The sequence below is a fragment of the Lissotriton helveticus genome, chromosome 8 (assembly GCF_964261635.1).
Source record: "Lissotriton helveticus chromosome 8, aLisHel1.1, whole genome shotgun sequence".
Lineage (NCBI taxonomy): Eukaryota > Metazoa > Chordata > Amphibia > Caudata > Salamandridae > Lissotriton > Lissotriton helveticus.
The window spans coordinates 1,683,928,747-1,683,947,744 of NC_136069.1; the positions used below are offsets into that span (position 1 = coordinate 1,683,928,747).

The following is an 18,998-nucleotide window of genomic DNA, read 5'->3' on the forward strand; positions in this document are numbered from 1 at the left end:
GTTGCAACTTGAACATCTGGGAGCCAACGGACCTGCCGGCGAGGGGAAGGCTCTGGGTAACGCTTGGTCAGGTGGTAGCTAAGCGTAACATTGCGATACACTGGGGGGCAGTCACATCACCAAGACTCACCGAATGGAAACGGGACATGGACTGGTGCATGCGCCAGGAAAGAACGGTGTACCCAGCCCGGGGGTGCCCTAAAAAATGGGGAGAGGTATTGGATAAATGGAATGATTACAGAGGTAACATTTGTGAACCCCCACAGCCTCGACGATCGGTACTTGAGGTAGAGGTATAAGTGATTCACTGTATTGCAGTCTTGTTGCCACGATATTGATGTAAGGATGTACACCCTGTATGATCTACTGTGCACCTTTGTAACCCTGATGTGCGACTACGTTGGCCACTGTTTGGTCTTCAACCTCAATAAAAAGAGTTTTAAATATTTTTTTTTTAAAGGAATTGAAAATCTATACTATGCGCTTACTTTTCGATACTTTATCCACAATATTGTTGTACCAGGAGATTCATGTCCTCCATATTCAGTAATACAATTCACCATTCCTAGAAAGATCCTAAGGTCAACAGCAGCCTCTGTTGTTGGCAGCCACTAATGCATCATCCGAACTGAGGCCTTGTTCTTCTCCTTTGCTTGAAAAAGTTTGAAAATTGAACACATCATAACAAAAAGTGAATCTATGGTGGAAATTAGTTGTCAGGTGCTCCTGGCAAATGTCAAAGCAAACAGTTTCCAACTGCAGCATCACTAGGGCCCAACAATTCAAACATCCATCATATCACTGAAGGACACTCTCCTGGGTTAAAAACCTGACAGTGATCAGCTCTAGGTCTGTGGCACTCCCTGGACATGCTCATTGTGTACCTCCATGGTGCTCACAGCCCGGAAATATGTGGTTACAATCTGTCTGTCATGCAATGACATAGCACTCCCTCCTTACGGAATGATGCTGACACCATGTCCAGCATGTACATTTAGGTTGTCCATGTTGCTACTCCAGCAAGACGTGGAGGGTTGTTCTTCTGTGCCACTGTCCCTCATGCGTGAGTCATGGAGGCAGGAACGCTGTCATAATATATGATGTGAATAGGATATCTCTTGATCGTCAACCACTCTTTTAAAACTTTCTGTTAAGGATGGCTGATCTTCTCAGTCTATGACAGTGTGCATATTAGAGATTATCCAAAGATGTTTTCTTCATTTTCCAGATCCAAGACATTGTGCGCATGAGTCGGCTGCTCACCATCTTCAGGGAGGACAAGGACGGCGCGCAGGACATGGATGTCGCTATGCTCCGTGCCCTCATGAAAGGTTGGGAAAGGCTTCACTGGCACACTGCACAACTTCCATAACATCTAACACAACAACACACATATTTGTAAAGCACATGTTCATGGCTTGGGGTTTCTTGGTGCTGAATAACAAGTGTTTATTGTTGCCCAACCCAGTGGTACTCATTTTATTGACCTCGCTAGAATGAAAGGATGAGTAGACTCACCAGGATTTGAACCTGCAGCCATGAAGTCAGGTTTCTGAAGTGGGTGTGTTAGTAAAATGAGCCACCAGACCCATATGATTATATGGCATATTACATGTGTCAAATGACATGTGTAATAAGAACAAAAGTAGGAGCCAATGAAAAAAAAAAAACACAAACACGTATTATGGGTAGCAGCTCTACCCACACCCTAATGTTGTTATATCTGTGCTTCGTTAAATTTCGTTTTCAGCTTAGGTTTTGCTAGAGTGCAGCAGTGCGTATAGCTATAATTGCACAAGAGTATTGTTTTTCCTATGTCTCAGTTATAATGTTACATAATGCAGGTTTTTTTTAAATGCTTTTTTTCAGTTTAGATACTATGGGGTATATTTATAAGAGCTTATCGCCTTCAGAACGTCAGTTCATGTGATGTTCTGGTGGCGATAAGCCCTTTGCCTTATTTAAAAGGCATTGTTAAGCCACTTACTGTGGCTTAACGCCGCCTTGTGAATAAGGCCCCCTTTCATGGAGCACTTGGAGTGAAAAGGGTGGGCAATGGAAGTTGCGGTTGCATTCAGCTACAACACCATTGCCTATTTACAAGGGTGGCATTAATAGGAGGCAGCGCTAAGAATTAGACCAGGAAAACCTGATCTTAACATGGCCAAACGAGGAGAAAATTATGAATTTCTCCTTGTTTTTGCTGTTTGCAGAATGCAGCACACATAGAAACAGCAAATTGCCCCTAGTGATTGTTCATATGCAGGAAGGTGTCCCTTCCTGTACTTATACAATCATTGAAAAAGGAAGAGCTGCAGCTACTATGTGTGCTGCATAAAGCCACACACATAGAAGTTACAAATCACAATTACTGATTGTTTATGTGCAGGAAAAGAAACCTTCCTGTACACGAACAATCCTCCACCGCATCGCAGGCACCCTTGCACTATGGTTCAATGGTGCCTGCATTGGCGTTGGGCAGCTAAATTTAGCGCTAAGGGAAATGCAGGGGTGCACCGCATTCTAGTAAATAGGTCAGAATAGCGGAGCACAGCGTTAGCAATTTTGACTTAACACCACACTCCGCAATTCTCTTGTAAATATGTTCCTATCTTTTTAAATAATTTTTTGCACATTTTATGAACCTGTTGTGACCCACGGCTGGTCATGATCCCTGAGATGAAGCTTCCTGTTCATGAATTTACTTTGCTTGGTCATGACTCTCTCATTGCCAACAGCCCTGTTTCACAAACTCTGGATCAAGGCTGGTGGCCCCAACACCTTTTTCTGATCAAGGGAGGTTGTAGCCTCATCCTTTCTGGTGAAACTGTGATTATCTTGCCCTGTCAAATGCTGCCCAAAAATTTGCAGCATGTAGTTTATGAATAGAAATGTCTGGTTTGTGAAACTTATAAAGAAGGCGAGAACAATCACTCTTCTCCTCCTCCAACCACTCCAAGATGGTTTGTTAAACAACTCTGCTTGTGTGCAGACAGGAAGTCATCTCCATCTATTACATTTATTTTCAAACTGAAGTTCCAAAATGTTCTTTGTCTCAAAATAACTTGAGTGAATTTCATCAATTAACAAAAAAGATCTATTCAGATGGAACTTCGGTCTAGAAATAGTAACATGAGATGTCAGTGTGTGTCTCACAAAATGTATTTCCCCATACAAAATAAACGTTGACTCCCTTTGACCAATTTACGTAACGTTTTGATGGGGGGATCAAATGAGATAAGTTAGCTGCTGGCAAATTTGCTGTCAGTCAAATTTTATTAACAAAAACAAAAAAGGGAAATAGCTCTAGATGTTAGACAAATTATTATAAGCTACTAAATGTGAGGTTCTAAGCACAGGCCATCATTTTAATCTTTGTTTATACCCTCCCCTACTTCCCATTTGGTTTGTTCTGTTCTTGCCCTCCCGCTGCTAGAATATGGGGCAGTTTTTGGCTGAGAAGTGGAAGCTTTGAGGAGAGACAGTGCATTCTACTTGATTTCATGATGTGCTGATGGTGTGGATATAAACTATTGAAGAATCTGACCAGTGTCATTGTCTTTGTCACACTTACTTAGAAGATGCTGAATGGTGGAGGGGCTGCCCATTCCTATCACCCCTGTCCCAGACTTGAAGCTTCAGGATTCGATCACCTCAGCTGACATCATTTCTAATAGGAATAAGCAAACTATCCTCCAGCTTTGTGAGGCACAATGTGTGGGTAGCTCAGAGTGGGCCGCGTACGGTGGCCAAGATACTCTCAAATGTATGTTGACACCCTCTGATCTCTTCACTGATCAGGAGGCCTGTTCCTTACTGGGCCAGGCTATCTTCCTTACTGGGCTAGGCTATCTTCCTGGGGACAGCAGAGACTCATGAAAACCCATAATATTGTAAACCTGCTGCATCTGATGTGCTTAATAGGGATTGTATGGAATGTACATAGCATTCTGGAAGGACGTGAAGGATAGTGTTTTTATGCTGCTTTACTTAAACATTTTCACTTAAGAAATATGCATAGAACCACAAAACCATCTAAAATAGGCATGGCTATTTAATGATTGTTACATTCCATGCTTTAATAGGTCTAAGTGCAGTTCAAAAGGGCAGCCACTTCTTTTGGAATTAGGTTATGCACAGGGGCTGCTTAGAGGATTAAAAAAGTAGCCATGGAGATGGCTTATTCCTCACACAACCTACAGGGCAAATTTAGTTCAGACTGTGTCTGTTAAATTTCATATAAGTAAACAGTTATGTTCACTATTACTATTGTCATGATAAAAAAAAGCGTATCTGTGCCAAATTCTTTCTGCTTGTTAGGTCTTACTATAAACCTCTCTCTAAGCTTGTCAGGCATTTCTTAGTTGATCTGTACTTAATGGATATCTGCTACAGTTGCATGTAAATGTTGGTACCCAAACTGGAATGTCACTTGCATGTCAACCTGTTGGTCACCTGTTTCTTTGCAGCATCACAAAGCATGGATCACATGGGCAATGAGAACTGGGCTTACCAGCTCAAACTGGCTGTGTTATGGAACCACCTGGATATAGCAAAAAGCGACATATTCAACAGTGAATGGAACTGGAAGGTGAGAGAAGCGCAAAGGTTCTAATATGTCCCTGAATCCTCTCAGAGTCATTCATTTCTATGTGGCCTGGCACCTGGGTTGATTAGAAAGTGAAACTACTAATCTATTATCTTGGTAATCGTATCATTGATCAGTATCTTCTTCAGGAATCTGGATCCTTGTTTGGTCACTGATTGCTAATTATGGGTACGGTATCATGTAGTATCTACAGGTGGTATCTCTTGTCTCTTTGTTCAGTCAGTGGTGGCAAGACTGCTTGTAGTGTGGCATCTTGTAGCAGTTAGTGATGACATCTCTTAATCTCTATGTGTCAGGTCATTGATGGCAAGTCTTGGTTATGCTTTTGTGGGTTAATTGCTGCTGGCGTTTTTTATCTTTGTGCAGGATGATTGATTATGGTACCTCTGCTGCCTATTTCTTACATCTCTTCCTTTGGTTACTAGCTGCTAGACCTGATTATATTATCACTGCTCAATATCAGCTGCTGGAATCTCTTATGTTTGTTTTGGGTCACTGGGGCCTGGTCTTAGTTAAGATGACTTTGCATGAATATCTATGCTAGAGTCTCTTATCTGCCTATTTTGTTGGTGTTCATGTCATCCTTTCTCTTTTATAGGAGTTCTTAATGGTCATAATTGGTCCTTTTGTGATTTTATGGTTTATGCAACTGGCATTTTTTTCATTCCAGTAGCGTCAACAATAGGTAGACTTACACTTGTATCTACTAGTAATATATTGTCCTGGACCTTTGCCCTATGTCTATGTTAATCTTTACTATTCCATCCCCTATTATTCATCCAGTTTCAAGGCAACAGTGCATAACCTCTTTAAAGTAACACATGCTTCTAGTGTTCCCTGATTGACTAGGGATGTACCTAAATGTCACCCACAACCAGCAACATCAGGGTCAAAGGTGTAGTTGTGTACAACTTCACCCTTCCCATGAATAATCATCCTTCCTGCAAATTCCTAATTACTGAAAAATGATTGCATTAAAGAGAAGAATCTTTTGTTTTCTATGGCAACAGGTCCACACCCCTCCCTTTGCTTCTATAGCTAGGCCATTGAAATGGGGTGTTCCTCAAGGCTCCTCATTAAGCCCCCTTTTATTTAATGTGCATTTTGCTCCTCTAGCGGATATGATTTCTCGGTCAGGCATTAAAACAACGTCTTATGCCGACGACATTCAGCTGCTCTTTACTTTTGAGGAGCCCTCCCTTTTTACTTTTGATCCCCTTAAAACCTGCCTCAGAGAGATCGCCAAATGGATGGATCTTAATTTTTTTAAACTGAACGCAGGTAAAACTGAAGTGCTTTTTTTCAACCAGCCTTCCCCACTAAATTCAAATTTATGGTGGCCGGAAGATCTGAGCCAAGCCCCTACCCCCAAGGACTCCGTTAGAAACCTCGGAGTCCGTTGGGACCATCAGTTATCATTTGAGTGTCAGGTCCAATCAGTTTCAGCAGCCTGTTTCTCTAAGATTAAAATCTTGAAAAAACTCATAAATTATTTGCCCTCCGCTAACAGGAAAACGATAGTCCATGCGTTAATAATCTCTCATCTGGACTATGCCAATGGACTTTACCTAGGTTTATCCACTGGCCTTTGCCACAAACTCCAAAGGGTACAAAACGCCGCTGCTCGCTTGATTGGGGGCCTCCCACGTAGGCAGCACATCTCCCCATATCTACGTGAACTGCATTGGTTACCCGTGAGCAAACGCATTGAGTTTAAAGCAATGACACTAGCGTATCGAACCACGCAGGGCAATGGGTCTGCTCACCTTAGATCCATTCTACGCCCCTACTTCAATGCGAGAGCCCTTCGCTCTAACACCAAATCTTTACTGGCTACCCCCAGATTCAAAAAAGCTTGTTCAGGAGGCAAAACTTTTGAATTACGTGCTGCCCAAAGATGGAACAAACTGCCATTTGACTTGCGCATGAGCAAGACAGAACCCGAATTCCGTCGTGCTCTAAAAACGTTCCTATTTCGCCTGTAATTCTATGCTTTGAGAGATCTTTCTGTTAAATCAATCAGCGCCGGGACACCCCGTTGGGGTAGCTGTGTGCTTTACAAAAGACACAATAATAATAATAATAATAATGGCACTTTCTCTGTGTTGGAGACTCTTGAAGGGTCACAACCGTCAGAGCAGGTCTGCCACGTCCAAGTAAGGAGACACAAGGGATCGAGTTTGGAAAATTCCACTCTTGTCACTTACCCCCTCTTTACCCCACTGGTGGGCAACTCCTACACCACCTTAGAACACAAAATCCTCTTGAGTGGGATCTATTTTCCCTACTGTCATAGTGATGCTTTTTTAAAGATTTTGAAAAGAAACTTGACAGCTTTCTTACCAGGAAACAAACAGATCCATAATCCATGGACAGATGAAAACTGTTTGTTTGGGGACAATCACCCCCTTGCAGGCCTGGCAAAAGGAGGCTCCCAGTTCACATAATAGTTATGGATCTGGTGCTGCAGCCAACTCCCTCCTATTTCCAGTCATTTTTTTTTTACAATTAAATATTTATAAGGGCAAAACGTGGGCCTAAATAAGGTGTATATGTTTACTACTTAAAAAAGTACAACAGTGAAGGTATTACGGGTATCTTTTACAACAAAAGTTACGTGTTCTGCATGTTTGAAAAGGTTTTACAATGGAAAGATATTGGAGCAACGAAAGGAGCTTCAGTCAAATGGACGGGACGGCCAGAGAAACTTAATATTTGGGTATATTGGCTATGTCTCCAAAGGACATGTGAGTTCAGGACTTCACAAAGAAGAACCAAAATATGGAGACTAGTCATTTTATATCACCTTAGCTTTCCACTCTTCGAAGACATGTTCCCAAGCAATCATATTTTACTCTGAAATTGGCTTGGCCGGTAGACCAAGAAGAAGACTAGGAGGTTGATCTCACTTAACTCCAGTATCCATGCATGCAGAATAAATTTACTACTAAGTTTACCACTGAGCCCAAACTGAAGGTCGAGCCACTCCGCGTGGGATTTCATAACGGGTATTCTCCGTTATTGAAAGTGTGATCGATGCAATCAACAAGTCTGTAGTCCGCATTAAAACATATTCAGATATTCAGCTATCTTTAGTCAACATCATAAGGAAGGTATTTTTCGGAACTCTACAGCTTGATACTGAGTTTATTTGTAGAGCACAATGAAGCAGGGTTTCAGGAATAGTACAGCATATATAAATCACTGGGCCAATAGATCCTTGGTGTCCCGATAGTCATGTAGGTTCTGTGCTCTCTAGGCATGTAGCAATATCATAGAATCACAGATGGTACATGATAGTTAGTAACCCTTGCTAAGATGTGTGTAGGTGATGGGGGACAATACCACACTTATTTTTATTCAATATACCGTAGTAAGCCTGAGTACAAACATATTTCTAAGAGCCACTTTAATACCCTGGCCATCATGATATTTAATGACCAATCTGAGCCAGTGGCCTTTAAATACAGGAAGGTGATTGTTAAGCTTCATTTAAGACTGTGACTTGACAGCAACTTTTTTTTAATAATTCTACATGGTGTGGGGGGTGTTGTGGCAACTGCTTTAATTGAAAAAATGAAAAAGCTTCCCCAGGAAGGAACAGTGTACCACAAAAACACTGGTACTAACAGGAAAAAAAGCATTAAGGCATTGGGGTCTACCTGTATCACATCAAAAAAGGAAGTGGAGGCGAATATGAATATTTTAGTATTTTCTGTGTGTGACAATGTGATATCAAATCAATAGTGCCAGAGAGATTTTATTTATCTTGAAATTTCTGAAATAACGTACACATTTTTTCAGATTCATGACTTCTTAAGAAAACATAAATATGCCAAGAAATACGTTTTAGGTGTTTTGCGAATTGACATGCTTCCTATCAAGATTAGGATAGCAAGATCTCTGACTGTTCTTTTTAACACATATCCATACTTTATGAAAAGATCTCACTGGGCAGCTCTGTTTTTAGAAATAGACAAGGTTACCATGGTTGACAGTGCTGCAACATTTCCCACACACAGCATCTATACAAAAACCTATATTTTCTTATTTAAAGACGAGTGCAAAAAGGGCTGTACTCTGACAAAAAAAACTGACCCAGGATAAACTCTGTCAAAATGTGGGAAACAGCCTATGTATTTAAGTAGTAGGCTTTCAGATAATGTGTTGTTTAGAAACTCTTTAAAACTGCATTCAAATGATCCCATAAAAATGTGCATTTTGTTACATTATATGCGAAATTTATGCTAGAACAAATGCAACTAAACAGCTTACACATTTTGTTAAAATTGTAAAACAATGTAAACTGAGTGTTTGTGTAACAGTGTACCTGGGAAATAAAATGTGGTGTTCAAATCTTTATTCACATTTTATGCGATCTATAACCTGTAAATACGATGTTTTATGAGGGGCTTGTGTCTGTGGCATTTACAGATCAAGGCATGGTATAAGTAGCTATAACAAACATGAAATTGCTGAAAACTCTGCCAGGAAATGGAAAACTGAAAATGTTTGGTTCTCTGAGAAGCTAGGCAATCTGGGCCGCACCAAGGGGTTTCGAAACTGGGACCTAATTGGCATCTCCCAAGTTAGAGACCTATGGGGTTCGGATGGGGTCAAGTCCTTTGCCTCACTCCAAAACACATACGAACTCGCGCAAACAGAATATTTTCGTTACCTGCAGGTCAGGCACTCCCTGCAGAAGAACATTCCACCTGGGACCGCTCCCCCAAAAGCCTCCCTCTGGAGGATAGGCTGCTGGACGGTCACCTTCCGGAGCACGCGATTTCCCTCACATATAAAAAGCTAATAAACAACTCTCCAGACCCGCTTTTGGCCCTCAAAAGTAAGTGGGAGGAGGACAGATTAGAGATTGATGAGGAGGAGTGGGGGTGTGCGCTTTCCTCCCCTAAGGAGGCAGCCATATCGTCCAGGCTGCAACTCATCCAGCTCAAGATACTACATCGGGTTTACATTTCATGCACTAGGCTGAAGCTGATGGGACCAGTGAGGAGGGTCTCTGCAGGAGGGGATGTGGGGAGGTGGGAACCTTCATCCACATAGTGTGGGAATGCCCATCGTTGCAGACCTACTGGAGGCGAGCGTTTCGTTGCACGCAAGAAGTGTGGGGGGTTGAGCTACGAATGGAGGCTAAGCGATGTCTATTAAATGTGTGGGAACCCATGGATCTACCAGCGAAAGGGAGGATATGGGTCATGCTGGGGCAAACAGTGGCGAAGCGGAACATTGCGAGAATGTGGGGGGCGGTTGCGCCTCCAAAGATCAGCGATTGGAAAAAGGACATGGATTGATGCATGCTCCAGGAAAAGACTGTATATATAGCAAGGGGGTGCCCCAAGAAGTGGGAGGCGGTGTGGTCTAGTTGGAACGAGTACAGGGGCAATATCTGTGAGCCCCCTCAACCCCGGCAAACAGATGAAGAGGCAGTAACGTAAGTTTTTTTTATAACAAGCTGAAGTAGTCACTCTAAGAATGACGGTAAATGTAGACTCTGTGTTTTTACGGTGCACTGTAACAACTGTATTGTTCAAAATGTTTTGACCACCAATGGTTATTAAGCTGTTTAATAAATAAGATTTTTTTTTTTAAATAGTCATCACAGTACAATCTACCAAATAAAAGTTACTACTGAAAGAAAACAAATGAAATAGTAACTGAAACATGTCTATAGTCACATATAGATTTATTTTACAATGTCAGTTTTGCTAGCTATTGTCCAAACAAACATTCATTTGAAATAGTTTTTATTTATTTATTTATTCAAAGTTGATCCTTCAGTGTTCCTTACTGGTAATGGCCTGGGAGAAGAAAGGCCATGTGGACAGTGTTGAGCATGGCTGAAAAACGACTGGTCGTGTCGTCTATGGGGCAATAGTGGAGGGATCTTTCAAACTTTCAAAGTATTATCAGTGTTCAGCATTACCTTCAAGTGTAGAAGGAATGTTGAGTTCTGCAGCTGCTCGTAGGAATTGCACCCCTCCTCTTGAGGCTTTGTGCTGTGATAGCGTTTAGGAGGTGTGATGCCTTTAGATTCTGCCATAACATGTGGAAACCTACAGGTTGGCCTCTGAATAGGAATTCATCTTTCTCATTCCTATGGTTTTAGTGGAAGTTTTGCTTAGCAGTATTTACAGAGGTTGTCTGTACAGTTAACTGAACATTTTTTTAAAGTTCAGTAACAAAAGAGATTAAAGTTGGTGAGGCCAGTTTAGGTGCTGACACCAAAGGATTTTTAAAGTTGGTGTCTTATAGTGAGCCTGTATTTTCCTACAGATACTTCAGAAACTCAGGCTTTGGAATGGGATTTTAAATCTGTATGTTTTAAAATGTCTTTAATCTCACCATTTAGACACTGCATTCCAGTTATCCCGAAGTCCCATTGGCCATGGCTCTCAGCTGTTTAAGCTGATGCTATGGTACCAAATACATCTTCTTGGCATTCACCAAAATTTGCCGCTTCACACGCTGATGATAACTATGCCCAGTAAAGAACCTAAAAATCCTCCATACTGCTCTTTACCACTTTAATTTTAGAAAGTAGAAATATAAATGACTCTTCTTCTTCAGAACTTGGAACACATGATGTGATATTGGGTATTACCTTTTAGGATGTTCATGGCAATCTCTGAAGTTGCAGCCTCAAAATCATGTGACTTCATGTACAGGATGGCCTAGTTTCCTGTAGTCTTGCATTTTCTGAAGGGTTAGATTTCGGAGTGCATACAATGACACAGTGGACACAAGGTCTAGACTAAATTCTAATAGGACTCCCTAGTGATTTTATTTCTAGGTTTTGCGCTTGTTTTCGTTTGTGTAAGGAAGGTAAAATAGAAAAATACTTGTATGAACTCTATAGTCTTCCAGCGTGTTTGTTTTGATATCAGGAGCCACATAGAAGCTTATAGAGTTTTGAGAACTAGTACTCTGCCCCACATAGTTTTTGCCATGGCCAAATTCATTATGGCTATGTGGCGCATTAGGAGAAAATTGTTAAATACTTAATACCTCAAATCATGATTTTGTTTTTAAATATGGACTGTGATCTTTTTAACAATTCATGTATGTTTTCCCCTTGATTATGAAATGTTTTATCTTTTTCCCCATCTTGTTTGAACGTCATGTAATTACTTTATGTAATGTGTTTCCAAAATTGTTGTTAAATGTATATTTATGTATCTTTTATAGTCTCATAGACCGAAATAAAGAATTTTGGATTGGATATCTACCAGCAAGTAATCTTGGGGTTTCTCAATCGCATCAATTAAATGACTGTCTGGATTATTCTCTGCTTCACTCCTAAGATCATCTAACTTTACCATCTTTGTACAGCTTGGGTAGCAAATTGTCATTCTTGAGACTAAAAGATATGTTGTATGTGTAAACTTCGGGGGCAGCAGTGTTAAAGATTTTACCAGCATGAATACAACCACACAATGTTCACCAGTGTTTGGGTTAAACAATAGGAGGTCCATTATGATTGTGGGTGGATCCGCCCGCAGAAAACCTCTGCCCGCTCTGAATTCTCCCCCCGCCATATTACCATGGCGGGGGGGGGAGGAGTACGGCAGACAGTAAGACCGTCCACCGGTTTTCCGCCCGGTCGAAGAGTCGACCGTGCGGAAATGCTGCTAACGTGGTGGTGGTGTCTGGGAGACACCGCCATCCATATTAGCATTATGGATTCGGGGGGGTGAGGGGTGCACATGGGGGGTACCTATGGTACCCCCCTGCATTTCAATATACAACGTGGCAGGCACCGCGCGGTGCCTGTCACGTTGTGCATTGAACAGCATGATGTGCATTTTTAGCATTGCGGCGGGCGGTGCTGCCCGCCGCAGTGTTAAAAATGCGGTATGCACCCACCAGTGCATCCTAATTGCCCCCACGGGACCCCCGCCCTTATGGTGGGCGGTCCCTTTTTGGGTCTGGGCTATCCGAATGTGCCCCTATGTATTTCTAGAAGCATTTTTTTTAAAACAAATAGCTTTTACCATAATTTGAAGGCCCTGCAAAAACGCATGAAAACAGCTGCTGCAGTCTGGTGCCTGTGACAGGGTGGAGACATTTATGTCTTTTAGTACCCATAAAAGTATAGAAATCAGTGAAGGATGGAATGCTTGAATTAATCTCAGCCACTGGTAATTACTTGGGTTGCATTCCGAACCATTGTTATTTTTAACACCATGCCACCTCAGTTTGGACCCAGCTATATGCAAATCAGTCTTGCTCCTCCTCCAAAAGGGAAAGGCCTTCTAGAACTGCCAAGACAGTTTCTCTCTGAACTGCAAAACGAGCAACTCAGGACCAGTTTCACCTTTGTGATGGGCTTATCAGCTTGGTATAACTTGGTTCCAGTGACACAGTTTCTGGACATACCAGTCCCGCTTAGGGAAGCACACTAAAGTATATGAAAAGTGACGTATGGAATGCTTGAATTAAATTAATCTCAGTCACAGGAAACTACTTGGGCTGCATCACAATCCATTGTTATTTTGCACATCATGCCACCTCAGTTTGGAACCTGCTCCAATGGAAACAGTCCTTCCCGAACTGCAAAGCAAGGCCCTTCCTGAAGCAGAACACAAGCAACCCAGGACCGGTTTCACTCATGTTGTGTGCTCATCAGCTGGGTTTATTTGGATCAAGGGACACAGTATGCACAAGACCCACATCTGGTCAGACCCATCCCACTTGGTGTGACAATTTAGATTATACAACATGTAATGAGTGGTATGCTTCAATTAATATGAGCCTCTATTAATTAATCAGGGGCCTCCCATGCACAGGTATCACACAACATGTTAAAAAAAATAATACATATATTTATGTCCAACTTCGTACAAAAATGCACTGCCTATAAGTTTTCAACCTAAATGTAGGCAAAAAATAGCCAGAGGTCATTGAATTTTAACTTAGAAAAAAAGCCAATCACATAAAAATCAGCCACTGATAGAAAAGTGAACATAGACATTCTTTCACAAACCTTTTGTAAAAGGTAAAAAAAGGAAATATTTGGCAATGTTACCCAATAGGCTGCAATGAGCAGCATAGGAGATAAAAACTGGCTTTGTGCCATTAAAACATCAAAAAGTACCCTGCATCCCATTATGCCTAGCAGGTGACAGTTAGGTCAGTTAATTTTTCTGGCTCCTAGAAACACACTCCTTTTATGGCCAAAAAACAATGGAAATCTTTACAAAACCTCATAATTAGAGTTGCAGTTAACATCTTTTGACACATAGAGTTTTTCGCGACCCTCCACTTTTAGTGAAGCACCCCTATTGTGGGAAAAAGAAGACACAGTCAAATCCCCACAGAGTCTGTATACTGTGTCTTCCGGAAAATCTTTCTCCTGACTCCTGAACTCATTGCTAATCCTTCCTAGGAAGAAGGTCAAAGGGTAGACAGAATATTAGGCTACATGAGTAGAAAGAACTTGACTATGCTGCCATATCTTCCAGAAGCCATTGGAGAGGGTCAGCCTTCTACCAGAGCATCTTCTTCCCACTCCAAGGACTCCTCTATTGGTAGATACAAGGAGAGGAAGCATCACTAGAAAAGACATCACTCCTCATTGATGTTGAGAATCATGACATTAATGAGCATGACACCAAAGACTGAGAATCTGCCTACATGCTTGCTGTCCTCAGGTACGAAGTAGAGACACCAATCGACAGCAAAAGAAGCCTGATGGTCACCGCTGAAAATACTATTAACGTTAAAGGCAACACCTTTGGTGCCAAGGCTGCCTAAATCAACATCGAAGTTACCTCCCTCGAAGTTGAAGCCACCTCCATGGACATCAAAGCCACCTCCCCCAATGTCAAAGACAACGCCATCATAGCCATTGGCAACCACAAGATTCCTGTCACCATCTATTCAAGCCTCACCGAGATGGATACAAGAACATGGAAAAGAGAGTCCCTGTCTCTCCAGGCTCAGAATTCTCTCAGATATACTCACCCTCTCTTCAAACTCCTGTAATAGGGTTATCTGGTACAACTTCACCAGGGAAAGTGACATGACCTGGGTTCCCTCTGGGTTCAATAACATACACCTGGCTTATCAATGACCATCAGTTCTTACAAGACTACGGGAACATACAAGTCCTCCTCCGATACTTAGGCATTATTCAAGACCCAGGACAAGACCTAGATCTCGAAGGAGGTCTAGAGAGAGAACCACATCTTTTCACCCTAATATTGAGAGGATCCTGTACAAGACCTACCAGGAGGTGACAATCTCAGCACAGAACAAGCGGCCACATGCATCATTCTTCCCGTTTGCGAATGCTTAATTGCGAAAATTAAGGAATCGCAATTAAGGATTCACAAATGGCAATGCATCAAGAAATCGCAAATTTTCTTGCGAATTCTTAATTTTCCTTAATTGCGATTCACAATTTGTCAATCGCAATTAAGGAATCCCTTTCCATTGATTCCTATGGGCCTAGAGGCCCATAGGAATGAATGTGAAGGCATTCTCATTTTGCGATTCACAATTAAGCAATCGCAAAATGAGAATGCAATTTCAAGGGTTCAGGGGGGGTCCACGGGACCCCCCCTGCACCCCTGAAATGTACCTTTAAGTACATTTTTCACACACACATGCCCCAAGGGCATGTGTGTGTGTAAAATGAAACTTTCAAAAATTCACTTTTGTGCACTTTTGAAAGTTTTCGCAAATTACCATGAAGGTTAACTTCATGGTAATTTACCACTTCCAATTTAAGATTTCTCAATTTAAAAAAAATCATGCATTGCATTTAAGAAATCGCAAAATTGTCATTTCTTAAATGCAATCGCAATTTAAGAAATCGCAATTAAATTGCGATTTCTTAAATTGCGAAAAAAGCAAAAACCTTAATGCATCCCAAAAAAAGGATTTGCACTTGCAAACGGCCAGATTTTGCGATTCGCACAGTTTGCGAATGCAAAAACCCTTGATGCATGTGCCCGAAGATCTTCATCATGGACAACTACCTCAAGATCTTCTATCAAAGATTACTCTTCAACTCTGTCAAACCCACCTCCAGCAATGTTGTCACCAATTGATGATCTGAATACATGTATTGATGTATTGGTAAGAGGAGTGGTGAAATTAAATATTGCTATGCCTACTCTTACCATACCAACATTAATAATCATTGAAATGCCGCATCAGGGGACATCGTCAAGACTCCCCTCCTCTAGTTCCTTGCCTTCTTAAACCTGTAGTGCAGCTATTTTTAACAAATGCAGCAATAAAATCCACTCCATCTAGGCTCTTACAAAAATATAAGCCTCCTGACCCAGTCCCTTTATTACTCCGATCAGACCATCCACTGGATTCAGTAGTTATAGCTGCAGTAAGGAAGTCTTACACAGTTGCAAAGTAAGAAAATCGACTCTCTAAGAAGAAAAAAGTGTGGAGCTTCAGCTACTACTATGAGAGCAGCTAGTGCTAATGCCCTTTAGGGAGCTACGATTCCTCTGGGACTCTCATTGTAGGACTACAGACAAAGTCCGTAAAGAGGACAAACAAAACTTTCAGGAAGTCCTCAACGAAGGTATGCTGATCTCAAACCAAATAAATGCCTCAGCGGCCAATACCTCGGATTTGGCCATGGTACTTATGCTAGAAAAAGCTCATGGCTTAGACTATCAAGTCATAAGCCTGAAGATAAGCAATTAATCCTCAAATTGCTATTCTCAGGGAATACACTCTTTGGATCACGAAATGTTGCATATGAAAAATCAATTAGACACATTAAAAGCTGTGGGCTTCGAGAAGAGAAAGGGCTAAAGAAGAAGATGTAGGCCCTATAAAAAAACGTCACTACTCCAGAGGGTTCAATCCTCTCTTTGGTCTCATCAGCAGCAGCAACAGCAGCAAAGGCAGCATTACCACCAGGGCAGAACCTCGAGAAGGAGAGGAGGGCACCATCAGCACCCTGAACACTTTTGTAAAATTCCCAGGGAGCAATCAATTACTTCTTGCCCCAACTCCAGTATTTGCTCCAGTAGGAAGACGTATTGTAACACTTTCTAGACTGGATTTTAATGACTGCAGACAAATAAGTCTTGAATACTGTTCAAAATGGATATTCTCCTTTCTTCAGGACCCCCCGTCCATCTGTTCCTCCAAACAAAACATCAATGTATCATCAGGAAATATTGCAAAGGAAAGTCAATAACTTACTTCACACAAATGCAGTGGCGGAGGTTCCTTTTCATCAAAAATTACAGGGAACGTATTCACGGTCCCTTCCAGTTGGAAAAAAGGACCAAAATAAGAATTCAGACTCATCCTTGTTCTCACAGTACTGAACAGGTACAAAGGAAAAGATAAAATGATACTGCTTTTTGCATTTCATACTGCCTAAGAACTGGCTTTTCCACCAGCCCACCAGTGCCTAAGTACCTCCCAAGACCAGGACTACCCCGGGGTTAGCACCCTGTGCAAGAACTGTTCACCATGTATGACTCCTACATGAAGTAAGGCTCACGTGACTGATAGATAAGATGTCTTAATTTTAAGTACCTTCGCATTCGCCAAATAGGAGGGCCGGCATTACTTTAGTTGGGTCAAGTTATTCCTGTTATTTTTGCTTTGTCCTATTACTAATCCGTCCCGCTTCCTATTGTACACAGGGTGAACCACATTGCACATTGCTAATATTACAAATGTACAGCCCCTTCGCACTCTCTCCACAAGGATCTGATGCCCACACTCAACTAATGGTGCGCTGTAACCATCAACCTTTCACACACTGCTCCATACCTGGCCCTCAACACCAATTTAGTTAAATGTTAATACGCTCTGCATTGCACTGGGGAGATTATGAGGACACATGAAATGTGGAAGCATGTTGCACAATTTCCAATATAAGCAATTTTGTAATGTCATTTCCTTACACCTGTTACTGGTTGAATTTGTACCTAGAAATGAGAATAAACAAAATCAATTAAAGAAAAAAAATAGAGGTGTTTAGTGTTTTGACCAAATCTGATCATTGACACTGGGTACCTGTAGGGCCATATTACAATGGATTCTTACCAAGGAACAGTTACTACAAGACAAAGCTGAGTGAGACTGCTCATAGGATGGAAACAATTGGCAGGAAATTATTGCTGGCTCATGTCCCATTGACTGATACATTTACTACATTAGCAAAACGTTGGCCTATGTTCATAGCTCTTCAGCATGTCAGTCACATGAGAGAGACCTGGTGAGAAGACAAGTTGGATCTGACAAATTACAGCTCGCACTAGAAAAGCAAGTAGCTTGTTTCCATTTTGGCAGGGTGGATCTTCCTCATGTTCTGTAATATTTAAAGCTGTTCTGAGCAAGTGGTGTTGATGCCAATCTTTTAGGTTTCCACTGAGCCTCTGCTACTAATTCTTACCTTTAAAAATCTCTGTTATGAAGTTTATATCATGCACCCTTCCTGTCTGTGTGAAGAATGCATTATAATTGTATTGACTTGAGGAGAAACTCTCTGTTACTGTAGTATGTGTGTGTGTGTGTGTGTGTGTGTGTGTGTGTGTGTGTGTGTGTACTTTCTGTGCTTTGTATTTTTGCCAATGCTGTGCCTCTCTATCTCTCTCCTAATGTTCTTAAGATATTTTATCTCTGTGTAGAGCACTGAGCCAGGTTTACCCAGACCTGCTTCATGAGCGGCAGCACAAGCCTGCTGGCCAGATAACAAACCTTGGACATCACATGTCTTCCTTTATTGAGCCTAGATGAACCCCTGGCTGATGAGATGTTAGATTTGTGGCTGATGTTGCAGTGTCCAATCTCACATCTTGCAATTGTGTATGTTGGTCCGTGCCTGCTTTGGGATACTGATAGAATTTTGCGGATAGCTTCTCTGACCTTTACAAATCTTGGATCTGTCACCCACAACACCTCATTTTGATTCAGATTCCCAAGATTTGTCTGCATTTGTTTTGATCCTCAATGTACCCCAATATAGGCCTGGGTAGTCACTTAACCTTTCATCTACATTTACCATGCCATTGTACTACATACCGATTCTGGTGCTGACCTTTTACCTAGTTAGGTGTTGCATACATGTTGTGTGGTTGTCTCTGAAAACTAACCTCATTTATTCTGCATGATGATTATCAGTATCACAGCTGGATTACCATCTTCTGCATAATAATTCTGTATAAAGGTCATCACTATCGCCATTCTTGGCCGACATGCCAACAGTACCATGACACATCTAGATAGAACCCCTGAGGGTCATTTTGGGTATATAAGCACCACATCTTCGCTGGGCAAAACCAAGGAGAAAGACTTTCATGCTGACACACTGAAATAAGACGGTGAATTCCCTGCATACAAATACTCCAGCACACAGTGGTCTGACATCCCTGCA

General features: G+C 41.6%; 1 protein-coding gene across 1 annotated transcript in view; it reads left to right on the forward strand.

Moving 5' to 3' along the window:
- Positions 1–1,232: 1,232 nt before the first annotated feature.
- The window catches only part of LOC144773624 (transient receptor potential cation channel subfamily M member 2-like), a 536,579-nt gene continuing 518,813 nt past the window's right edge, over positions 1,233–18,998 (forward strand). Inside the window, exons 1-2 of the mRNA XM_078658772.1 lie at positions 1,233–1,331; positions 4,470–4,591. Of these exons, the coding sequence (XP_078514898.1) occupies positions 1,247–1,331; positions 4,470–4,591 (207 nt within the window). The 5' untranslated portion in view covers positions 1,233–1,246. The remainder of the gene's footprint in view (positions 1,332–4,469; positions 4,592–18,998) is intronic.